The sequence below is a fragment of the Vanessa tameamea genome, chromosome 6 (assembly GCF_037043105.1).
Source record: "Vanessa tameamea isolate UH-Manoa-2023 chromosome 6, ilVanTame1 primary haplotype, whole genome shotgun sequence".
Lineage (NCBI taxonomy): Eukaryota > Metazoa > Arthropoda > Insecta > Lepidoptera > Nymphalidae > Vanessa > Vanessa tameamea.
In genome coordinates this window covers 1,859,154-1,877,118 of record NC_087314.1, presented here as the reverse complement: position 1 = coordinate 1,877,118, position 17,965 = coordinate 1,859,154, and the positions used below count along the sequence as shown (strand labels likewise).

Genomic DNA, 17,965 nt, shown 5'->3' with positions numbered 1-17,965 from the left:
TATCTGTAATCGATTTCCATTGATTTAGATCGTTAATAATTGTCGTGTAAATTGGAAATAAGCAGACTCTAGTTAATATAGAGAACGGTTTACATTAGTGCGCCAAAATGTATATTTATATAATGTAATTATATATGTGTTGTATTGCAATGTGAGCTCGACCATTATCTAGTTTAGATATTCATTTAAAATAAAAAACTCTAAATTATTTAAGGCAAATTAAAAGTAACTTGATTTATTTATAATTTTTATATACATACATAATATATATACTACATCTATATCTATACTAATATTATAAATGCGAAAGTAACTCTGTCTCTTACGCTTTCACGGCCAAACAACTGAATTCAATTTAAATAAATTTGGTACGAAGCAAGCTGTCGATCAACCCCTAAATTTCTCAATTACATTTTATATACATAGATAATTTTGTTGTTTTTATACTCAGTTTCATATTTCTGCTTTTACATAACACAGTTCAAGTTATTTAAATATGTACCCTCTTTTATAATTCATGTTAAAATATATACGATATTCACGTATTAGAGACTACAGTTTCATATCATAATAATTCATTAGATTTTTTGTATTTGTTTTGTATGTATAACCTAGTATGTGTACATTTATTAATGTATATCGATTAATAAATTATTTATTAATTTATTGGGATTGAAGCTTACTTCATTGCAAATTTCATCAAATTCAGATTAATAGTTTAGCTGTGAAAGACAGACACACAGAGTAACTTTGCTATTTGTAGGATTATAGCTAATATTATTGTTTGCAATGACTGAATTTCGTTCGATACGGATAAGGATTCTCTCATGGAAAGATAACTTATTGCTTAGGTCATTAAGGAATATACCCAATACGTCAAATCCGCGTTAAAAAAAGCACGATCATCTGACAAATAAATTTGTGGATATTTTTTTGGCGCGACTTTCGTGCTCTACGATTACTCTTTCTTTTGTTTAGTTACTTTTTAATTTAAAGTAATAAATGTAATTGTTTATTGATATTTGTTTGATTTCAATTATTAAGTCAGACAGTTATGCGTGTATTATTTTCAATAAGTCAAAAAGTGTGTATATGCTAATGAAAAGCGAATTAAGTTAACACAGTTATGGATTGGCGTCTCTAACATATGTACCTGCCAGGTACCGTTTATTTCAGTCGGAGAAAAAATTCATCTAGTCTTTGTCATGGTAAATTTCAGCCACGGCTTTCAAATTTCAAATACAAGTCACCTGCACAGAAATTATTATAGTGCCCATGTCTCTCTCATAGTCAAGAGGGCTCAGGCGTCGGAAGTGTTTTTGGAGTCATTCAAACTTGGGTACTTGAGGAAATAAATTATGTTTTGACTAGGTTCATACGCAAAGCCATGTAACCAAAATTTTGTCTTATTTTATAACTTCTTAATAAGTTACCTCTAAGGAAGCATTTTATTCCTTTGTTCTCATAATAATATGTAGATCAAGGCTCAGCTTTCACCGTAATTCACCTATTAATAATCAAATTGTGAAAAGATAGTTTAAAAAATATATTCAAATGTAGAAATAAGTATCCAAAAGTAAAGAAAAAAAAAACTTTATTCAAGTAGGCTTTATTTCTGTATCGTAATTAAGAAACGTCTATTGGAAAGAACCGGCAAGATAATTAGAAGCAATTTTTTCATGAGTCATATAAATTTAATAATTATATACATTTTTTATGTATCCTGTAATTAAATCAATGAATACTAAATTCAAGCTCTTTTATCACCTATATAATCTTGTACGGTACAATAAGCCTTATTTATTAGTACTTTTTAACATGAGCTTTAAAATGATTTATTGGGAAACGTAAAATGGTCTTTGAAATGAATTTATAATCGGATGCCTGCCCCGCAAACGATGTATTAATATTGCGATCTTGTATCTTGTATCTTTTTGTTTATACATCGTTAGTCATCTATATACAGGGTTATTGGTAATTGCGACGTATTCCCGTTAGGAGGTGATAGGGGTGACTATTTGCGATAATTTTAACCGCCATATGCATGATGCAAAAGTGAACCATTTTTGAGTTATCACGTTTTTTAGATTTTTTCAAAATAAGTCAATTCAAAATTGCAACTTCAACAATTTATTAAAAAAAAAGTTTCGATTAAAATCTACTTTTTTCTTCTGATTTATGAAAAAGATTAAACACTGGATATTTTTCAATATTTAAACTAAAATTATCGGTCCAAATTTAAAAATGCGAGACGGAGAACGATATTATTTCAATATTTTTTTTATTTTTTTCCCTCAAGTATGTCTGAAAAACAAAAAAAAACGTTATGAAACTTGTTCTACAGATTATGTTAAAAACATAATCGTTTAATTAGCTTTCCGAAAATGTATAAAAACTAGGAATTTATTTCAAAGCAACCGAAATAAAATGATCAGAATGGACGCTGGTGGTAATTCGTATTCGAACATGACCGAATTCGTACTAAAGGTCGCTCTTTAAAATTCCCACAAAATTGATTTAAAATAATAACCAATGTAAAAAAAACTTACTTCTTTACTTAACTTACTTAATCAATATAAATTTAAAATTAAATTTAGATTCATAAACAGTTCAGTTCAGTGATTCACTGATTAATCACGAAATCTCAGACAATATAACACCCACAAACTTCAAATTTGGCAGAAAGGTACCTTATAGGGTGTAGACATCCACTAAGAGCGAATTTTACGAAACTCCACCCCTTTGGGGGTACAACGGGCGTTGGTAGTTTGTGCTTTCTAAATTTCTCGAGGGTAAAGCCGCAGAATCAGCTAGTTTTTCTATAAAAACATTAGATATACAAGTTATCGTGACTCAACCGTAAGTATCCTTTGTTTTATAATCTGTTTGTCTGACCTGTTATCCGTGCTTTTGGTATGTCTTATACTATTTCTAGTTTAGTAATTTAATGTACCTGTTTTATTTCCATTTAGCATCAAAATTAGCTACAACCCATATTTTGTTTGTGTTCCTTCTTGTACCGTAAGTATACAACATACATCCTGAGAGAAGTCTCTAGTTCCAAGATTACAAAGAGTGTAAACAGCACGTTTCTGAACAATGATTACATTTTTATGACTGAAGCGTTAACCCAATATAATACCCAAAAGATATATATACCACTTGAATGTAACACTTTATACATTAAATAAGCAAGTAAATAAATAAAAAGTAAATTAACGTTCAAATTCGCTTTAAATGTACACGGATAGAATTGACAAATAGTACAAATAATTATATTATGCAGTACGAATTATATATAAAAAAAAGCGTGATTAATGAATAAATTCATTCAAATGTCTTTATCCGAGCACATATTAACAAAATAATACAGAAACATACTGCTTATATATAACATTATATTTATTAATAAGGATATTTTTACATCACTAAAAAATGTATACACTAAATGAAACTAAAAATATTAACACCAATTTATTTGTCATAAAGTTTAATACGATATTTTTATATTGTATGTAAAATAATAAACAAATAAACCAAGGAAAACTGATAATGATTTTATAACATAAATGAAAGTAAACTAGGGCAAAAGCTTTTAAGCTCACGCTTCTAGTTACAACGCAGACGCATGACATGACTCGACGGTACAATACGCTACTTCGTTTGTTTTGTTACAAAAGAGATTGCTACGTGAAGGAAGATCAAACGTAGCCTAAGTTTGAAACATTGGAACGATTTTTTTCTACGATAAATTGTCAGTATTGTTCGTAATGTCAAAGATTTAACGATACTTACGTTTTCAGCATATAGACGCTGGTAAGCGGGAGGGCGCGTGCGCGGCGGCGCGGGCGAGGTGCGTCGGCGCGCCCCCCCGCCGGTGAATATCATCGGCGCGAGCGCATCGTCGCCGTAGACTCTGCATGCGCACCCAACGCACGCCGCGCCGCCTCCGACAGGCGACAAGCGAGAAACACGCTGCTTCGCCTACCCGTACCACCCGCAGTCGCGTATTTATAAACGAAATTCCACGCGCGCTATTCGCGGCCGGATACAACTTTTTACACGACTTTCGGCACTTACGACGTACGGAGCACTGAAGAGGCGGGTTCCTGGATTGTCTACCGGAGTCCGTGAGTCAACCGCCTCCGCCCGCCTTCGTTCGACGAGATTTTAAACGGTATACAAAAATGCCACTCTTAAAATAATTACAAGTATATGAGGCATGTTGCGGCAAATAAATGATAGAGATACTATTTATAGTGAGTTGAAAATCTTTATTATTTTCAGATTCCGAGAACAGACAACTGTTGTCGGTTTTCTTAACATCACAATAATTGAGGAAAAACAACAAACACGTTTATCGTTAATACTCATTAGTAATCGCCCATCATCAGTAAACTAGAATGGAAACGAGCTGAAAAATATAATATTACCTCTCTGATCATATATTTTTATATTCTTATTTTACAAGTGGGTACAAAAATTTACAAGAAATAAAAGGCATCATAAATACAAATATATAACGATTTTGTTATTTTGTCAAATGTAAAATTCTTATTTATTAAATGTTAATTTATATTGTATTTGATACTTGGACAAAATAATGATATAAATGTAGTACCTACAGAAAACATTTTGTAATTATAAATCAAATCATTTAAATGTATTAAAATAACATTATTATTAAATAAACAGACTTGATATCTTGATTAAAATTAAAATACTCTTATTTAAATGACAATTTATTAATTTTCTAATACTGAGTTGGTATAAACTTCTTCCATAACATTTTTGTAATTATTTTTTTTAATTAAGAAAACACATTATCCTTAGGAATAAATCGTGAACTCATACTTTTTTACTATTTACCATATTTTAAAACAATTTAAAAGAATTATTATTTACGATTAAGAATAGTAAAGAGTGCGTAGGAGGACCTTAAGACCTGAAAAGAAACAAAAATATTTTACAACCGGATCCCATAAAACGTTCCAAATGCGTCTGTTGCCAAATTAAAATTAAAGGTACGATTGTGCGCATACAATTAATGAGTTCATTGGGAATGAAACGGTTGCCTCTATTCTTTGTGATATCGAATATATGTAAACAATAACAATTTGACAAAAAAAGCCCGCTGAGTTCTTTCGAAGGTTTTTCTCGAGCAGGATATTTACTTTTCCGAATCGGTGGTATCTGAATTTGACAATCAATAAGTATCTGTAATGCTTCTTTATATACTAATATTATAAATGCGAAAGTAAATCTAACTGTCTGTCTTTCTGTCGCTTTTTCACGGACAAACCACTTAACTGAATTTGATGAAATTAGGTGTGAAGCAGACTTGAACTCCAAGGAAAGACATGGGGTACTTTTTCGTGCCTAAAATCTGGCGACCAACACCTAAAAGACAAGCGAAGCCACAGGCGACAAGATGTATTGAATAAAGAAATTTGATTCGATCATAATAAAAATATATCTTTAATGAATAGATTTATAAAACTTCGACGATAAATGTATATAACTACTATAAAAAAAAATATATATTCTTACAGAAATATAAGTGTCCACAGATAAAGGGATTACGCGGGCTATGCGAGGCTCGATCATACGTTTGCAACGTTCCATCATCACAATCAGGCGACGACGGAAACCAGGAGAGAGAGACAACCAATCCGACTGATAGATTGACTCGTTCACTAGTTCACTCTAAAGTAAAAAAACAGCTTTTAAAACTAAAAATAAAATAGTGCTAAAGTAAAAATGTAAGCGAAAATTGCAAATACTTATGATAATAGTAATAGTAATTTCTGTTTCTACGTTCACACTCTGGTTCTCCCACTGCTGGGCTAAGGCCTCCTCTCCCTTTGAGGAGAAGGTCTAACAACACACTCATCAAATATTTTTCCGTCAAACAGCAATATATAGTATTGTTGTGTTCCGGTTTGAAAAGTGTGTGAGTCAATGTACAAGGGACATACATATATCTTAACTTCCAAAGGAAGCGGCACAATGGTCATCTAGGGAGTGGTTAACAATATCATGTTGACAATGGTGACCAGATACCGTCAGTTGCCCATTTTCTCGTCGACCTTTACACATTATCTTATAAACAGCTCGAGGAAATTCGGCCAACTATTTACCACCAACTCAAATTAGATTGTGATTTCTTTCCACTGTACGGGATAAGAGGCCTATATCTAACAGGCAGCCGCTTTAGTCTATTTTAAATTCTTTTTATTACGAATATAATGTACCTACTTCAACTCTAAGGTGTGTTCCGTAATAACAGCAAATAAACAGCTGCGCCAGCATACAGCCCAGGTACATAGCCATTGACACAAATTCTGCCGAAAATAACGGAAGCTGAAAAAAATGTATAAAAAATAATTATTTTTGCCTTTGTTTTCGAAACAGATAAAATGAGCTTGTTGCTACTTACTCCGACTATCTTATACAGAGTCATGCAAATGACCCACGCTACTATAAAAAACTGGACAATCATTGCTTCGCTGAATATTGATTCTATTTCATGGACATACCTACAAAAATAAAACAAGTTAATATAATATATAAGTTTTTCTAGAATGCCTGTTTTGTACAACCAGGTTGGAAATATTTGTTATTTTATTTAGGTCAAATCTTGCAAGCCGAATCAGAAATTCTCTTATATTGCCAAATTAAATCTTTATATGTTAGCTTAGTTTCAGTGAGTAAACATTTTTATCGTTAGCATGATCTGATTCAACCCCCAGAATAGTACGATATGTCCGATCGACCAATCGGAATATCTAGGAAGACTGAGATCTGGGAAAGACATCAAAGGGCTAATTCAACAAAGTTATAATGAGAACGATAGGTTCTCGATTCTATTTCGGCTCAACTTTATAATATAACAATACGATCGTTGTGTAAGAAAAATAGGGAAACGGCTGAAGGACAACGATTACATTTCGATTCGATTGCGATAAAATGACTAAATGTCTAAATGTTTGTAAAATTGGAACCTAGACTTTATGTATAACACTGTCCTTTTCATATCCAATATCTATTTGTCACAACACGGGAATCAAAGTCTGCATTTGTATGACCTAACAACTGTTCCGGCCAGACAGTTATTCACTAAGCCATATTAATATACTTACGTATTCATTTTCATAAAATATAATTCAATGAAATTACCATACAATCTTCTCATAATGCTTTATACACTGGACAATCTTTTTGTGTAAAATTTGCCTTAATGCCAAATCGTCATCGGCGAAATGCTTAAGAGCTCCTTCGTATTGAAATTCGTCAGCAAGATGTTCTAAATTATATCTTAAAATTTGCAATTGAATTGTAGCAAAAGCATAAAATGCAACGATTGTACAGTCCATCGTAACATGTCCATAACCTTGTAATGATATGAGTACGCCCAAGTAAGTGGCAGCTATCTCAAACCTAAAAATTAAATACCAACATTTTTAGTGAAAAAATAAATGCCAGTTATCTATTTATAAAATTTAAAGCCTAATTTTTAACAATAAATTCCAAATAGGGAGTGAAAAAATACCGAAATAATAGGGTTGTATGTTGCCACCTACTCATTAATTTCGTCAAACTGCGGTTTGAATTGCTGAGTTCAAGTTTGGATGGTGAGTATAATAACAGACGCAAAGGACATGACATCTTAGTTCTTGTGTTTAACAGGTGGCCTATTAAACCTTCGTCCAAACTTTTTGTTTTAAACAAAAATAACTTCAACAAAGATTTTTATACTTACCTTGGCGAGACACTTGTATCGAACGGCACATACCCAGTAAGATAAACGTCATTACCTAAGGCTTTATCTATGAGTGGATAGGCTATAAAAAGAAAGCTACAAATGAATATTGCAATATGATAGAACATTAAAAGGCGAGACATCGATAAGGCATTTGATCGCATCATATCTTCGTGGCAAGCGTTCTTTGGAGCAAAAAGTGAATCTGTAACAAACAATGTTCATTCTTACATATTAGAAAAAATAATTTTAAACATAAAAAACCTTATTATTGCAATATGATCTCGAATATGTCAAACTTTAATAAACGCAAAAAAATAAATTTAATGTTCTTATATAAACGAATCAAAATAAAAAAATCCCTGTGACAAATAAGACTCTTGTAAGCACTTCAGAAACCATTCTACATTATTCTATAAGGTTTTATAAAATATAAAGCTACCACTGAAAACCATTCTGGCTCTATAGACAATCGACCAGCAGCTTAATAGTTATGGTTTTCTAACAAATAAATTACATATTTATAGTAATTAAATACATAAAAATATTAGATAAATAAATAAAAAACCTTACAGTAAAATACTCACCATTGATTAAATTAATAACATTATCAACGCGTTTTACTCGAACATTAAATGATAATTGTTTCCCAAGAGTGTTCAAAGTTGTGAGCAAAATAAATAGAGTTCCGACTAGCTGCTTTGTACAGTTTCGAGCCTAAAACGAAAGAGCTTTGATCTTTGCATCCTTATTTAATAATATAAATAATAAAGAGAATTTATTTGTTAAGCACTCAAAATTTAAACTCAATCGACGATCATGAAATTCTACATACACGATGTCAGGGGTGCGAAAAGTACATGATACCATGGAATAGAGTAATACATATAAATAAATACCAAACATCATCAGCTCCAACTGTTCTCTGAAGTCGAGAAGCCTTTGCCCAGCAGAGGGATTATTAAAGACTTATACATACTTTACTTGCCTGTATTGCGCGTATGATATGTTGTAAGTTATATGCAACTACGCAAATCCAAATAAAAATACGATAATAATAATGTAATTTGTCTTTCCATTTGACATCTCTCTTAGACACAATTTTAAAATACCCAACTCTCGCCAAAGCGTTAAAGTGGGATTGAAATGTTTGAAAACTTTCGTACATTTTGTGTAGATAACAACAAATGTTTAGTTTTTATATAAATCTGTGAAACGAAAATTTTGAGCTACAGGTTGTTGCGAAAAAATATGCATATTTATATTGTAGATTAAGTGACAGTTATTAATTAAATAAGTCACATTGTTTATGTTATTTTTTATTATATCAATCAAATAATTTTATTTCTAACGCAACGAAATTAAATACTTTGAAAACGGTAGATGAAACTACTTTAGGAAAATTGCAATGCTTAACATGAGCAGTCAACAGTACATAACGCAAAAAAATGATATCTTACGGCAATTACAGCTTTGATTGCATTATTTGTATTCTTAATTAAATGCATATTTGTATATAATAATTTTATAATAAGTATTTACTATTGCAAATGATAACATGCTGTATTTTTATTTTATTAAAGCTGATATTTTATACTTTGGTAAATCACACACATCATAGAACACATACTTATTCTTTTGCCACATTTAAATATTTAATGTAATAAGTACTCTGTAGCATAAAATTAAATGATTTGTGAATTTAAGTGTCATTAGTTTGTACTAATTTATTTTTCGATACTAAAAGTAATTATTCTCTCTCTATGCCTTAGAGAAATAAATATCTCTTAGATTTTGTTTATCGGTGAATGTCCGTCCTTTAAATTTATTATAAAAATTGGTAAACTGTACAAGTAGATGTAGTTCTTATTATAGTTCTTTAAAATAGAAGTAATATTGTTTTTGTTTATAATATATTAATATTGTCTATAATTTGAAAAACCATCAATCATCTAACGTGGTTAATAGTTGCAACCAGTATATTTAATTTTACTTCAGTGTAACTTAGCCATATGTGTATATTAAATGAATAAAAGTTTCCTATTTATTTCGTACGGAATCACCAATCTCCTGGTCCGATTTGAAATTGCCGGTTATCGAAACTTGTAATTTGTATTGTGATTGGAACATTGTTTAAAAAAGAAAATATCGTAGTAAGTATATAATTAGGTGTGAGTTCAATTAAAATATTGTCAGAGTCTCATTAGTGATTTTATAGGAATAGGTATATTATTAAAAACATATTTACTAGTTTCTTTAGTTTCTTTGTTGCGCTATATATACTTACTTTCTTTCCTATTCGTAGGGTTATTTTTAATAGTAATATATATATATATAATATAACAAACAAGATAAGTTATTTTCTTCTTTATTAATGTACACCAGGCGAACGATTATAACTACTGACGTGTTTTGGATCACATTAATTTAACGATATCACAATACAACTGTCATCACTTTAAAACGTAATGTAAAATACTGTATTTTGAGTAGTAGAAACAATTGATTTATGGATGATAATATCTTATTACAATATGAATGAATAAAATTATGAATGTAATATAATAAACATTTTGCAACACGTTTGACTGGTATGACTGGAATGGACATGACCGATAGTCTGATCTATATGATACGAGTCATAATAATAATGAAGTTAATGAAAATTTAAATTATAGAAGGTAATGAAGTAAAAGAATTTTTCTCTACAAGATTAAAATAGAAGATGAAACTGAGAAATTTTGTTGAAGCTATTTCTTGCCAGGTAGTACTAGAAAAGTTTAAGAGGATTCGAAGTAAACATATATATATATCAATTAACATGAAAAAAGGTTATTAAAAGTTTTGTTAAATGAGTAATGCTCATGGTATTACAATTGTTAACGATCACTACCTTTAAGTCAGAAGATGATCGTTCAGGCTTGGCTTGGCTCCAAATAAGCGTTTACACGAGTTACTTTCACGGACGGTGCACTACGTAACAAGAGTCCTCAAGTGCTGCTGAATCACCTCGTATGATATGTTATGATATATCTGCGCTATACCAATGGTCCTCTCCACTGGGAACACTAAAACACTTAGTTGTCTAGCCATGTACAACAGTCTGAGAGATCGACGGGCGCCAACTACAGAGGCAACTTCCTCCCTTTGTCACTTAAGATGAGGCACCAGCCTGTGCATGGCACAGTTGTGGAACACTATGACATATCGAGGTGGTGTACCTCGATATCTAAAAATACCTATTTGTGGAAAACTTGTGGAAGACACTGGTTTAGTCACTACTGCTTATCGGTATGATTGGGCGTTCCACAAGGATCAAATTTGGGATAATTTATATTTTTGTTGTATATAAATCATCTACATTTTTATGTTAATGGTATTCGTGATATTGTATTGTTTTCTGGTGATACCTCATTACTTTTAAAGTTGACAGCAAACAATCTTATGATGACGATGTGAACAATGCATTATTACTGATACAAAGTTGGTTCACAAAAAATAGTTAATTTCTAAATGCTAAAAAGACAAAATACGTACTGTTTGCCTTATTTAATGTAAAAAAAGAAATCAAGTTAACTTTAAACAATAGTGATCTAAATGTAACCGACACTACATTATTTCTAGGAATAATTTTAGGCTCAAAACTTCAGTGAATCCCCATATATGGTCCCTGACAGGGACTCAGCTCCACAACATACGCGGTTAGAAAAGTTAGTCAAGTACCTGATGTTGATACTGCTCGATTAGTATACTTTTGTTACTTGCATTCTGTTATGTCTTACGGCATTTTACTTTGGGGTAACGCAGCGGATACTGAAACTGTTTTCATATTCCAAAAAAGGGTTGTCCGGTCTATTTTTAATCTTGGAGCTCGAGACTCCCTTCGAGATGTTTTGAATAGAGTGAGTATATTTACAGTTGTTTTACAATATGTTTACAAAAATAACATAGATCTTTTCAAAATAAACGATGTTAATCAATTTATAAACACGAGAATGAAAGTTAAACTAATAACACCTAGTTTCCAAATTCGCAAATTTAATACACACTTACTGAGCCATTCGTTTCTATAATAAGATTAAACAGTTATTTTGAACTTGTCCTATTAAAAAATTTAAAGCTCACATCAAAAAACATTGATAAAAAACATGAACTTAGTATTTTTTGATTACTTGGTAGGATATATAACAATTTAATTGAACTTTACTGACATAATCTCTAATTAGAATGGTGGAAAAGAGTAACTACCGAGTTTCTTGCCGGATCTTCTCAGTAGAATCTACTTTCCGAACCGGTGGTAGCTAACCATTTAATTCAACACTGTAACATGACGATTCAAAAGTGCATACGAGAACCGCAAAGTTTTTATCGTCATTTTTCCAATATGGCGGCGCGAGCGGCACAGATACGAGTTGCCAAAGATAAAATTCGAATGTATCAGTAAGTTTAGATTGTTGACGTGACAAGCGTCAACGCCTAGGTTTTGTTAGAAATAATGGTCACAGATAAAAAATAAAATAAGCAGATACAAGTAAGACTCTTTATTGTTATTATATTTCAGAAAATAAATCACATGTTTATGTATTTGGTATTCAGCTTCGGCCGAATCAAATGTTTAGTGAATTCGCATTGCAAACATTGGAATGTTTTGTAACAATCGCCAAACTGTTTTTTTTATAACTAGGTAATATAGATGTAGATTATTCATACTAAACACAATGTATCCAATCAGGTCTTCTTTTAGATAATAGATATTACTTTAATACTATAACAACTTCATTATGCTTTATTAATTTAATCATAAATATCCCTACTCTTTATTTACTTCATTAAATTTATAGCTTTTAGCAAGGAATTGATTAAATGAAGTTCTTATTTCAAGATAACATCACATAATTTTACACTGAGACATTTATTTACAGTCACTAACATTCTTGGCACTGTCTCTTAGATGAAGTCTCATCATCGACAGGTTCTTTCCGTTTTAGTGCTTTCGTTTCTTTGTCTTCGGTCATATCTTCGCTCATGTTAGATTTTTCATCGTCAGTCTTATCATCGGAACAGTGTAGTCTATTTTTTGTGACATCACCTTGCCTGTTTGTTGGGGCATCTTCTGTCAGTTGTTCTTCGTCAAAATTAGAGCCTTCGTCTTCCTGATTTGAATCATCTACAGACTTTTCAAGGTAATCGATTTCATCAGCAGCTGCCTCCAGTCTCTCGGCTGATCTTTGTGAGTTTTCGTCTTCTTTGGGGCTAATGGAACTACGCTTGCTGAGTGAGATCCGCGCCATTAATGCCCTGTGTAACTGCGAGATGTCAGCCGGCGCTCCCTGAAACATTTTACAGATAGACATTAATTCTTGGTGCTTGCTCAGTGTTATTGGTAAATTTGGTAGAAGATTTAATGTAATCCTATTAACTCATGGAGAAAAATCTAGAGGATTACTTAATTATTTAACATTTAGTTTAGGTAATTTCAATAGTAGTCTTATACACACATACTAATATAATACCTGTGACTATAGCAAAGACTCTTGACATTTCCTAATGACTAAGCAATTTGGTATATAGAATTATATTGTATTGAATACTGTAGTAATAAATCCCTTCATATTTACACCGACGGCATCTTAATACCCACGATCTCATAACGACAATGTTGCATGCACTTTCAAAGGAATTCGCACATGATACAATTACATACATTATTAACTATAAGACACTAACCATGATTAGGAAGAGTTTAACTTGCTGCTGAGCATCGGCAGCCGTTATCCGGAGCGACTTGTTCCCCGCGCGCTCCACCACCATGTCGGGCCACAGCTTGGTGTTGAGCACGACGCGCAGCGAGCCCGCCACGCGCGCCACGAGCCGCGCGCCGCCCGCCGCCGCGCCGCCCGCGCCCGCCGCGCCCCCCGCGCCCCCCGCGCCGCCCGCCGCGCCGTCGTTGAGCCGCAGCACGCCCCGCCCGCGCTCGCGCCAGCTGCCACTCTCCCAGGCGAATAGTCTACATGATATCTGACAGAAGAAATAGTCGATTATTACATATTATACATTTATTCATTTATTTCTCGTTCAAGTTTGGTATAGGAACGCAGCTCCTGAGGTCCCGGGTGCAAACCTCAGGTCGCGCCGATAATAAAGGTATTGGGTTCACTGTCGAACAATTCTCAGTAACATCCCAGAGTCGGGAGTTATGTACTCTTCTGTACCTTGGACAGCACGTAAAGCCGTTGCTTTTGCGGTCTGGTCTGGTTGCCTCTTCCGGTCCTGTCGAATTTGTCATCCCATCGGATTAAAAGAGTGAGGGAACAGAGAGTGCACCTGTGTTTGCACACGTATTTGTGCACTATAATATGATCTGCGTGGTAAAGGCCGTCGTGGCTGAGGACGGTTATGAGGACATCATAAAAATTCGTTAAAGACGAGAAGTTTGATCTCTATAACGTTTAGCTTGTTTGTGGTTAAATAACAGTATACATGAATTTACCTGGAGGACATTAATTTCATCCTCCTCGCCGGTCATGGTACAGTAGGAGGTGGGGGGCGGCGGTCGCGCGTGTGAGCGTTCGTACTCAGCCGCCGCCGCCGCGAGACCTTCCCCACCTTCCACGGCTGCCTCATCTTGTACCTGAACAGAATATATTATTATTTCGTTAGATCTTACTTGAAAACTGTTTTTTTTTTTTAATTAACTGAATTTTTTTTTTAAATCATTCACATACAATTCAAAGTACCCAAGGGTTTCAAAATTAACTTTTTGGAACTAGTAATTACGGCAACGTAAGATTGTGATTATTGTTTCGATTATTGACACTAAATTAATATATTAATATTTTTTTCTATTTGAATAAAAATGTTAATGTTTATGTAATTTTATTTGATCAGGCAATCTCGAGGCAGGTTTCGAGACATTGTGTTTATTATTATTACATTTTAAAATAAATGTTGCTACTTTCACTTCAAATTCAATTTTCGGTTTTTTATGGCAAATAATATCGAAAAAACATTTAGCAACTTGTTTGTCGTACATAAGTACTGTAAATTCAATGGACAACTATTACGACATCCGTTACCAACATTCAGATTAAAGTCAAATTAATTAATCTAACTGAAAGTAACTCTTTTAGTTACTATAGTTGTTACTGAAAAAATGAGTATGTAGATTATACAGCATAACTTACAGGAACATTTTCTTTTACTGCCGACGCCACGGCACTAGTGAAAAGCAGCTCGGATGAACCATTTGAAGAGCTGTGATCTACGGATGCTTCACCATTATTTACAGTTTCTTTAATCACTACCCTTTCGCTTAAATTCTGACCAAAAACAAAACCACTCGAGGAAGTGCTTGTAGTAGGTTGCGCTGGAGCTGGAACTGACGTTGTGGTTCTTGGAGCAACACTACTAGATCCTAAAGGAACAAACTTTGGTGCTTCTACATCTTTTGTTTCGTTTAGTCTGGTATCGACCGATGTTACTGTTTCATTCTTTTTCTCTGCATTGCCCCCTTCTGGCTCAGACACTTTGAGAAAGGGATTGTTTCCTGGCTTTAGTTGTGGTGGACGCAGAACAGATCCTGCAAATAATTATTTTGTATTAACAATTGTGAATTTAAAACCATTATTGTTCTAAAAGATAATCCAGAGATGTATGTTTTTTTTAATGGTAACTTACCCTGGAAATTATAAAAAGTTAATTAATTTTCGTACCCGGTATTAAGTTCAAGTGATCATGTAAGCGTAATTCTTAGTTTGCTGAGGATAGGTGAGCATCACCAAAAAGAGACGGCTCAGTAGCAGTACGAACGCGATATTACCATTAAATTTTTAAAATTTGTCATAACTAATTAAAATACCAAATATAAAGAGTAGACTAATTAAATATTTAAACACTACAAATTTGCCATTTTGTTCATCTATGTAATTCCTTCCCCATTTCTACATTTTTTTTTTTTACCCATTTGTGTAAAAAATTCTAGTAGCATTAGTAAATATTCGAAAATTATAACTATGATGAAGATGAATATTGTGCTTATTTTCTGTACAAGGGTTTGGAACACATTGAACTTATGTATCAATACAAAAGTATAGTAAATGATGACGACGCTGATAAGTTGGTATATCGACAAGGTAGCTCAGCATTCATAACTCAAAAACACATTTTTTTAAATTTTCTACTAGCACAGAAACTTAAAATGCTACTAATAAATTATGTACTTACTAATTTCTAATCACAATTCCCAAATATTATAAATTATCAGTTAGATATTAACTTCTAGAAGAATTTAGCTATGCCTAGTAGGCAAGTGTGAGTCCACTATAGGGACACCTTCACATTTAAAAAAAAAAATTAAAGTTTGGTGCTTATTGTGAATGTATGCCACAATGTGGAGTGTGGATTCACATATGTGGCATATTTTTATCTGAAACACACAGATTCTCACTATTTTTTCACCACTGGGCAATTATAAGCGCAAATTAAGCACATGAAAATTCAGTGGTATTTGCTAGCGTTTGAACCCCATCCGTATTCTAATCACCCTAGCTCAGGTTGACTAAAATTGATGCTGCACAAATAATATTAATTAGAATTTATATTCACTTATTATATTTTCTTCGGGCAGTCTACTAGATATAAAGAAATAACCAAATCATATATAATTTGATTTTTTATTTTTTTGAAAGTATGAATCAATACCCTACCTTTGCACACAAATAAAATTAAAAAACAAATAAACCAAATAATAACCACGCTATGATATTTACTATATTATATTACTATAATAATTCGATGGTTAAAACACAAAACATTTTCGAACTAAAATTGAAGGAAATTTTATTTTTACCAGTTTGCATTTGTTTATAATTTTAAACTTAATTAAAATAATCATAATAAATTAACATACCAAATGGGTTACAGCTTTTGCTTGAACTAGAAGCGAAACTAGAAGTTCCAAATCCGCCAAGACGAGGTTTAGCAAGGACCACTCGAGATTGTGATTGTCCATTGTAAAAGTCTTCAGGTGTTTTACCTAAAAATCATGTTAAAATTCTAGAATATATATGTTATATATAATTCTAGAATGTCTATGCAATTCGAGACTCCAAAATTTGTTGCTCTAAAATGTTCCATATCTTTTTGATTATGTTTACTTACAAGAGTTACAAGCAAACACAAAATACGCCATTTCACGTTTTACAAGGAAAAATCATTAAAATTAAAGAATTGTAATGCAGTCAATAAAACAATTAACTGGTATTAAGATTTTCGAAAACACTAAATTATAATTTTTATTTAATTTGTGCTTCTATTTAAGAAAAGGGTAAAAAACAACACAACATTCAAACGTTCAGAGGTAATATTACCAGATCATGTTTACGGAAAAAACGACTAATAATTTAAGATTTTTAACTGAGCGATCATAATATATTGTATTGTATTGTATTTATTATAAATATAAGGTAAAGAGCACCTAAGATGAATTTAAAACAAAAAATGCTGATGTTATAAAGTATGGTTATCTGGAACGGTGGTTTAAAGTGGAACCTCTATAGGTAACCTTTAAGAGATACGATATGGTAAAAATATGAATAGATTCACATTTTCAATAAACTAGCATTAGAAATTATAACTGTTTGTACGAAATAAATCGACATACCTTGCTTAGCATCTGCCATTGTCGAATATTCACAAAGACAACACAGATTATAACAACAATACTAAATAGTTATAAAATGCGTAATGCAGCTTAAACGTGGGCTGCCAGCATAACTATTTAATGTTTAGGGTTATTCAATATTTAAATTTACCAAGAATTTCTGAATTCAATTAAGGTACTGGAGAATTGGACTTATCACGTTTTATTATTTTTATTTAATAATTGTTACTGATTGCCAGCCTAATTTTATTTTATTCTTCTTATATTTATGGCTGAAAACAACTTTTTAAAGTAAAATTAACATTCTTAAAACGTAGTAATTATGTAATAATTATTTTGTAGTTTCTTATAAAAATAAGAAAGGAATTGTGGTTTTTCCTAATGCAAATTCATAAATTTTATTGAGATGAGATAGAAAGTAAAAAAATTCCAATGTGTTAGGATATTTTATCTAATAAATATATTATTTTATGTTTTCTGAAATGATCACTTGGAGATTTATTTATTATTGTGTAGATATTTTTCTTTAATTATTGAGTTTA

The 17,965-nt window shown here is 32.1% G+C and overlaps 3 protein-coding genes across 5 annotated transcripts in view; all 3 read right to left on the bottom strand.

Moving 5' to 3' along the window:
* The window catches only part of Pkcdelta (Protein kinase C delta), a 34,402-nt gene extending 30,382 nt beyond the window's left edge, over positions 1-4,020 (bottom strand). For all 3 annotated transcript variants that reach the window (XM_026629981.2, XM_064215050.1, XM_064215051.1), the window contains exon 1: positions 3,796-4,020. In XM_026629981.2, the coding sequence (XP_026485766.1) occupies positions 3,796-3,888 (93 nt within the window). In that variant the 5' untranslated portion in view covers positions 3,889-4,020. The remainder of the gene's footprint in view (positions 1-3,795) is intronic.
* Positions 4,021-4,897: 877 nt separating this feature from the next.
* On the bottom strand, positions 4,898-8,930 carry LOC113393208 (odorant receptor Or2-like). The gene is made up of 8 exons (XM_026629986.2): positions 8,751-8,930; positions 8,350-8,479; positions 7,763-7,967; positions 7,180-7,440; positions 6,440-6,539; positions 6,259-6,363; positions 5,551-5,706; positions 4,898-4,945 (listed from the first exon to the last, which is right to left on the bottom strand). Exons 1-8 carry the CDS (start codon positions 8,928-8,930, stop codon positions 4,898-4,900), a joined length of 1,185 nt encoding a protein of 394 aa, XP_026485771.2.
* Positions 8,931-12,288: 3,358 nt separating this feature from the next.
* Positions 12,289-17,524, bottom strand: LOC113393373 (ran-binding protein 3). The gene is made up of 6 exons (XM_064215099.1): positions 17,424-17,524; positions 16,671-16,796; positions 14,947-15,341; positions 14,253-14,393; positions 13,490-13,780; positions 12,289-13,092 (listed from the first exon to the last, which is right to left on the bottom strand). Exons 1-6 carry the CDS (start codon positions 17,440-17,442, stop codon positions 12,688-12,690), a joined length of 1,377 nt encoding a protein of 458 aa, XP_064071169.1. The 5' UTR covers positions 17,443-17,524; the 3' UTR covers positions 12,289-12,687.
* Between the last annotated feature and the right edge of the window lie 441 nt (positions 17,525-17,965).

Excerpts from the sequence above, each read along its gene's own strand:
- LOC113393373 (XM_064215099.1), bottom strand. Across the intron at positions 15,342-16,670 it reads CAAAAGCTGTAACCCATTTG|GATCTGTTCTGCGTCCACCA; the intron begins GTATGTTAATTT and ends AATTATTTGCAG. Across the intron at positions 13,093-13,489 it reads TTAAACTCTTCCTAATCATG|GGAGCGCCGGCTGACATCTC; the intron begins GTTAGTGTCTTA and ends AAAATGTTTCAG.
- LOC113393208 (XM_026629986.2), bottom strand. The coding sequence starts at position 8,930 with ATGTACGAAAGTTTTCAAACATTTCAATCCCACTTTAACGCTTTGGCG. Across the intron at positions 7,968-8,349 it reads TGTTATTAATTTAATCAATG|ATTCACTTTTTGCTCCAAAG; the intron begins GTGAGTATTTTA and ends TGTTTGTTACAG. Across the intron at positions 7,441-7,762 it reads GATACAAGTGTCTCGCCAAG|GTTTGAGATAGCTGCCACTT; the intron begins GTAAGTATAAAA and ends TTTAATTTTTAG.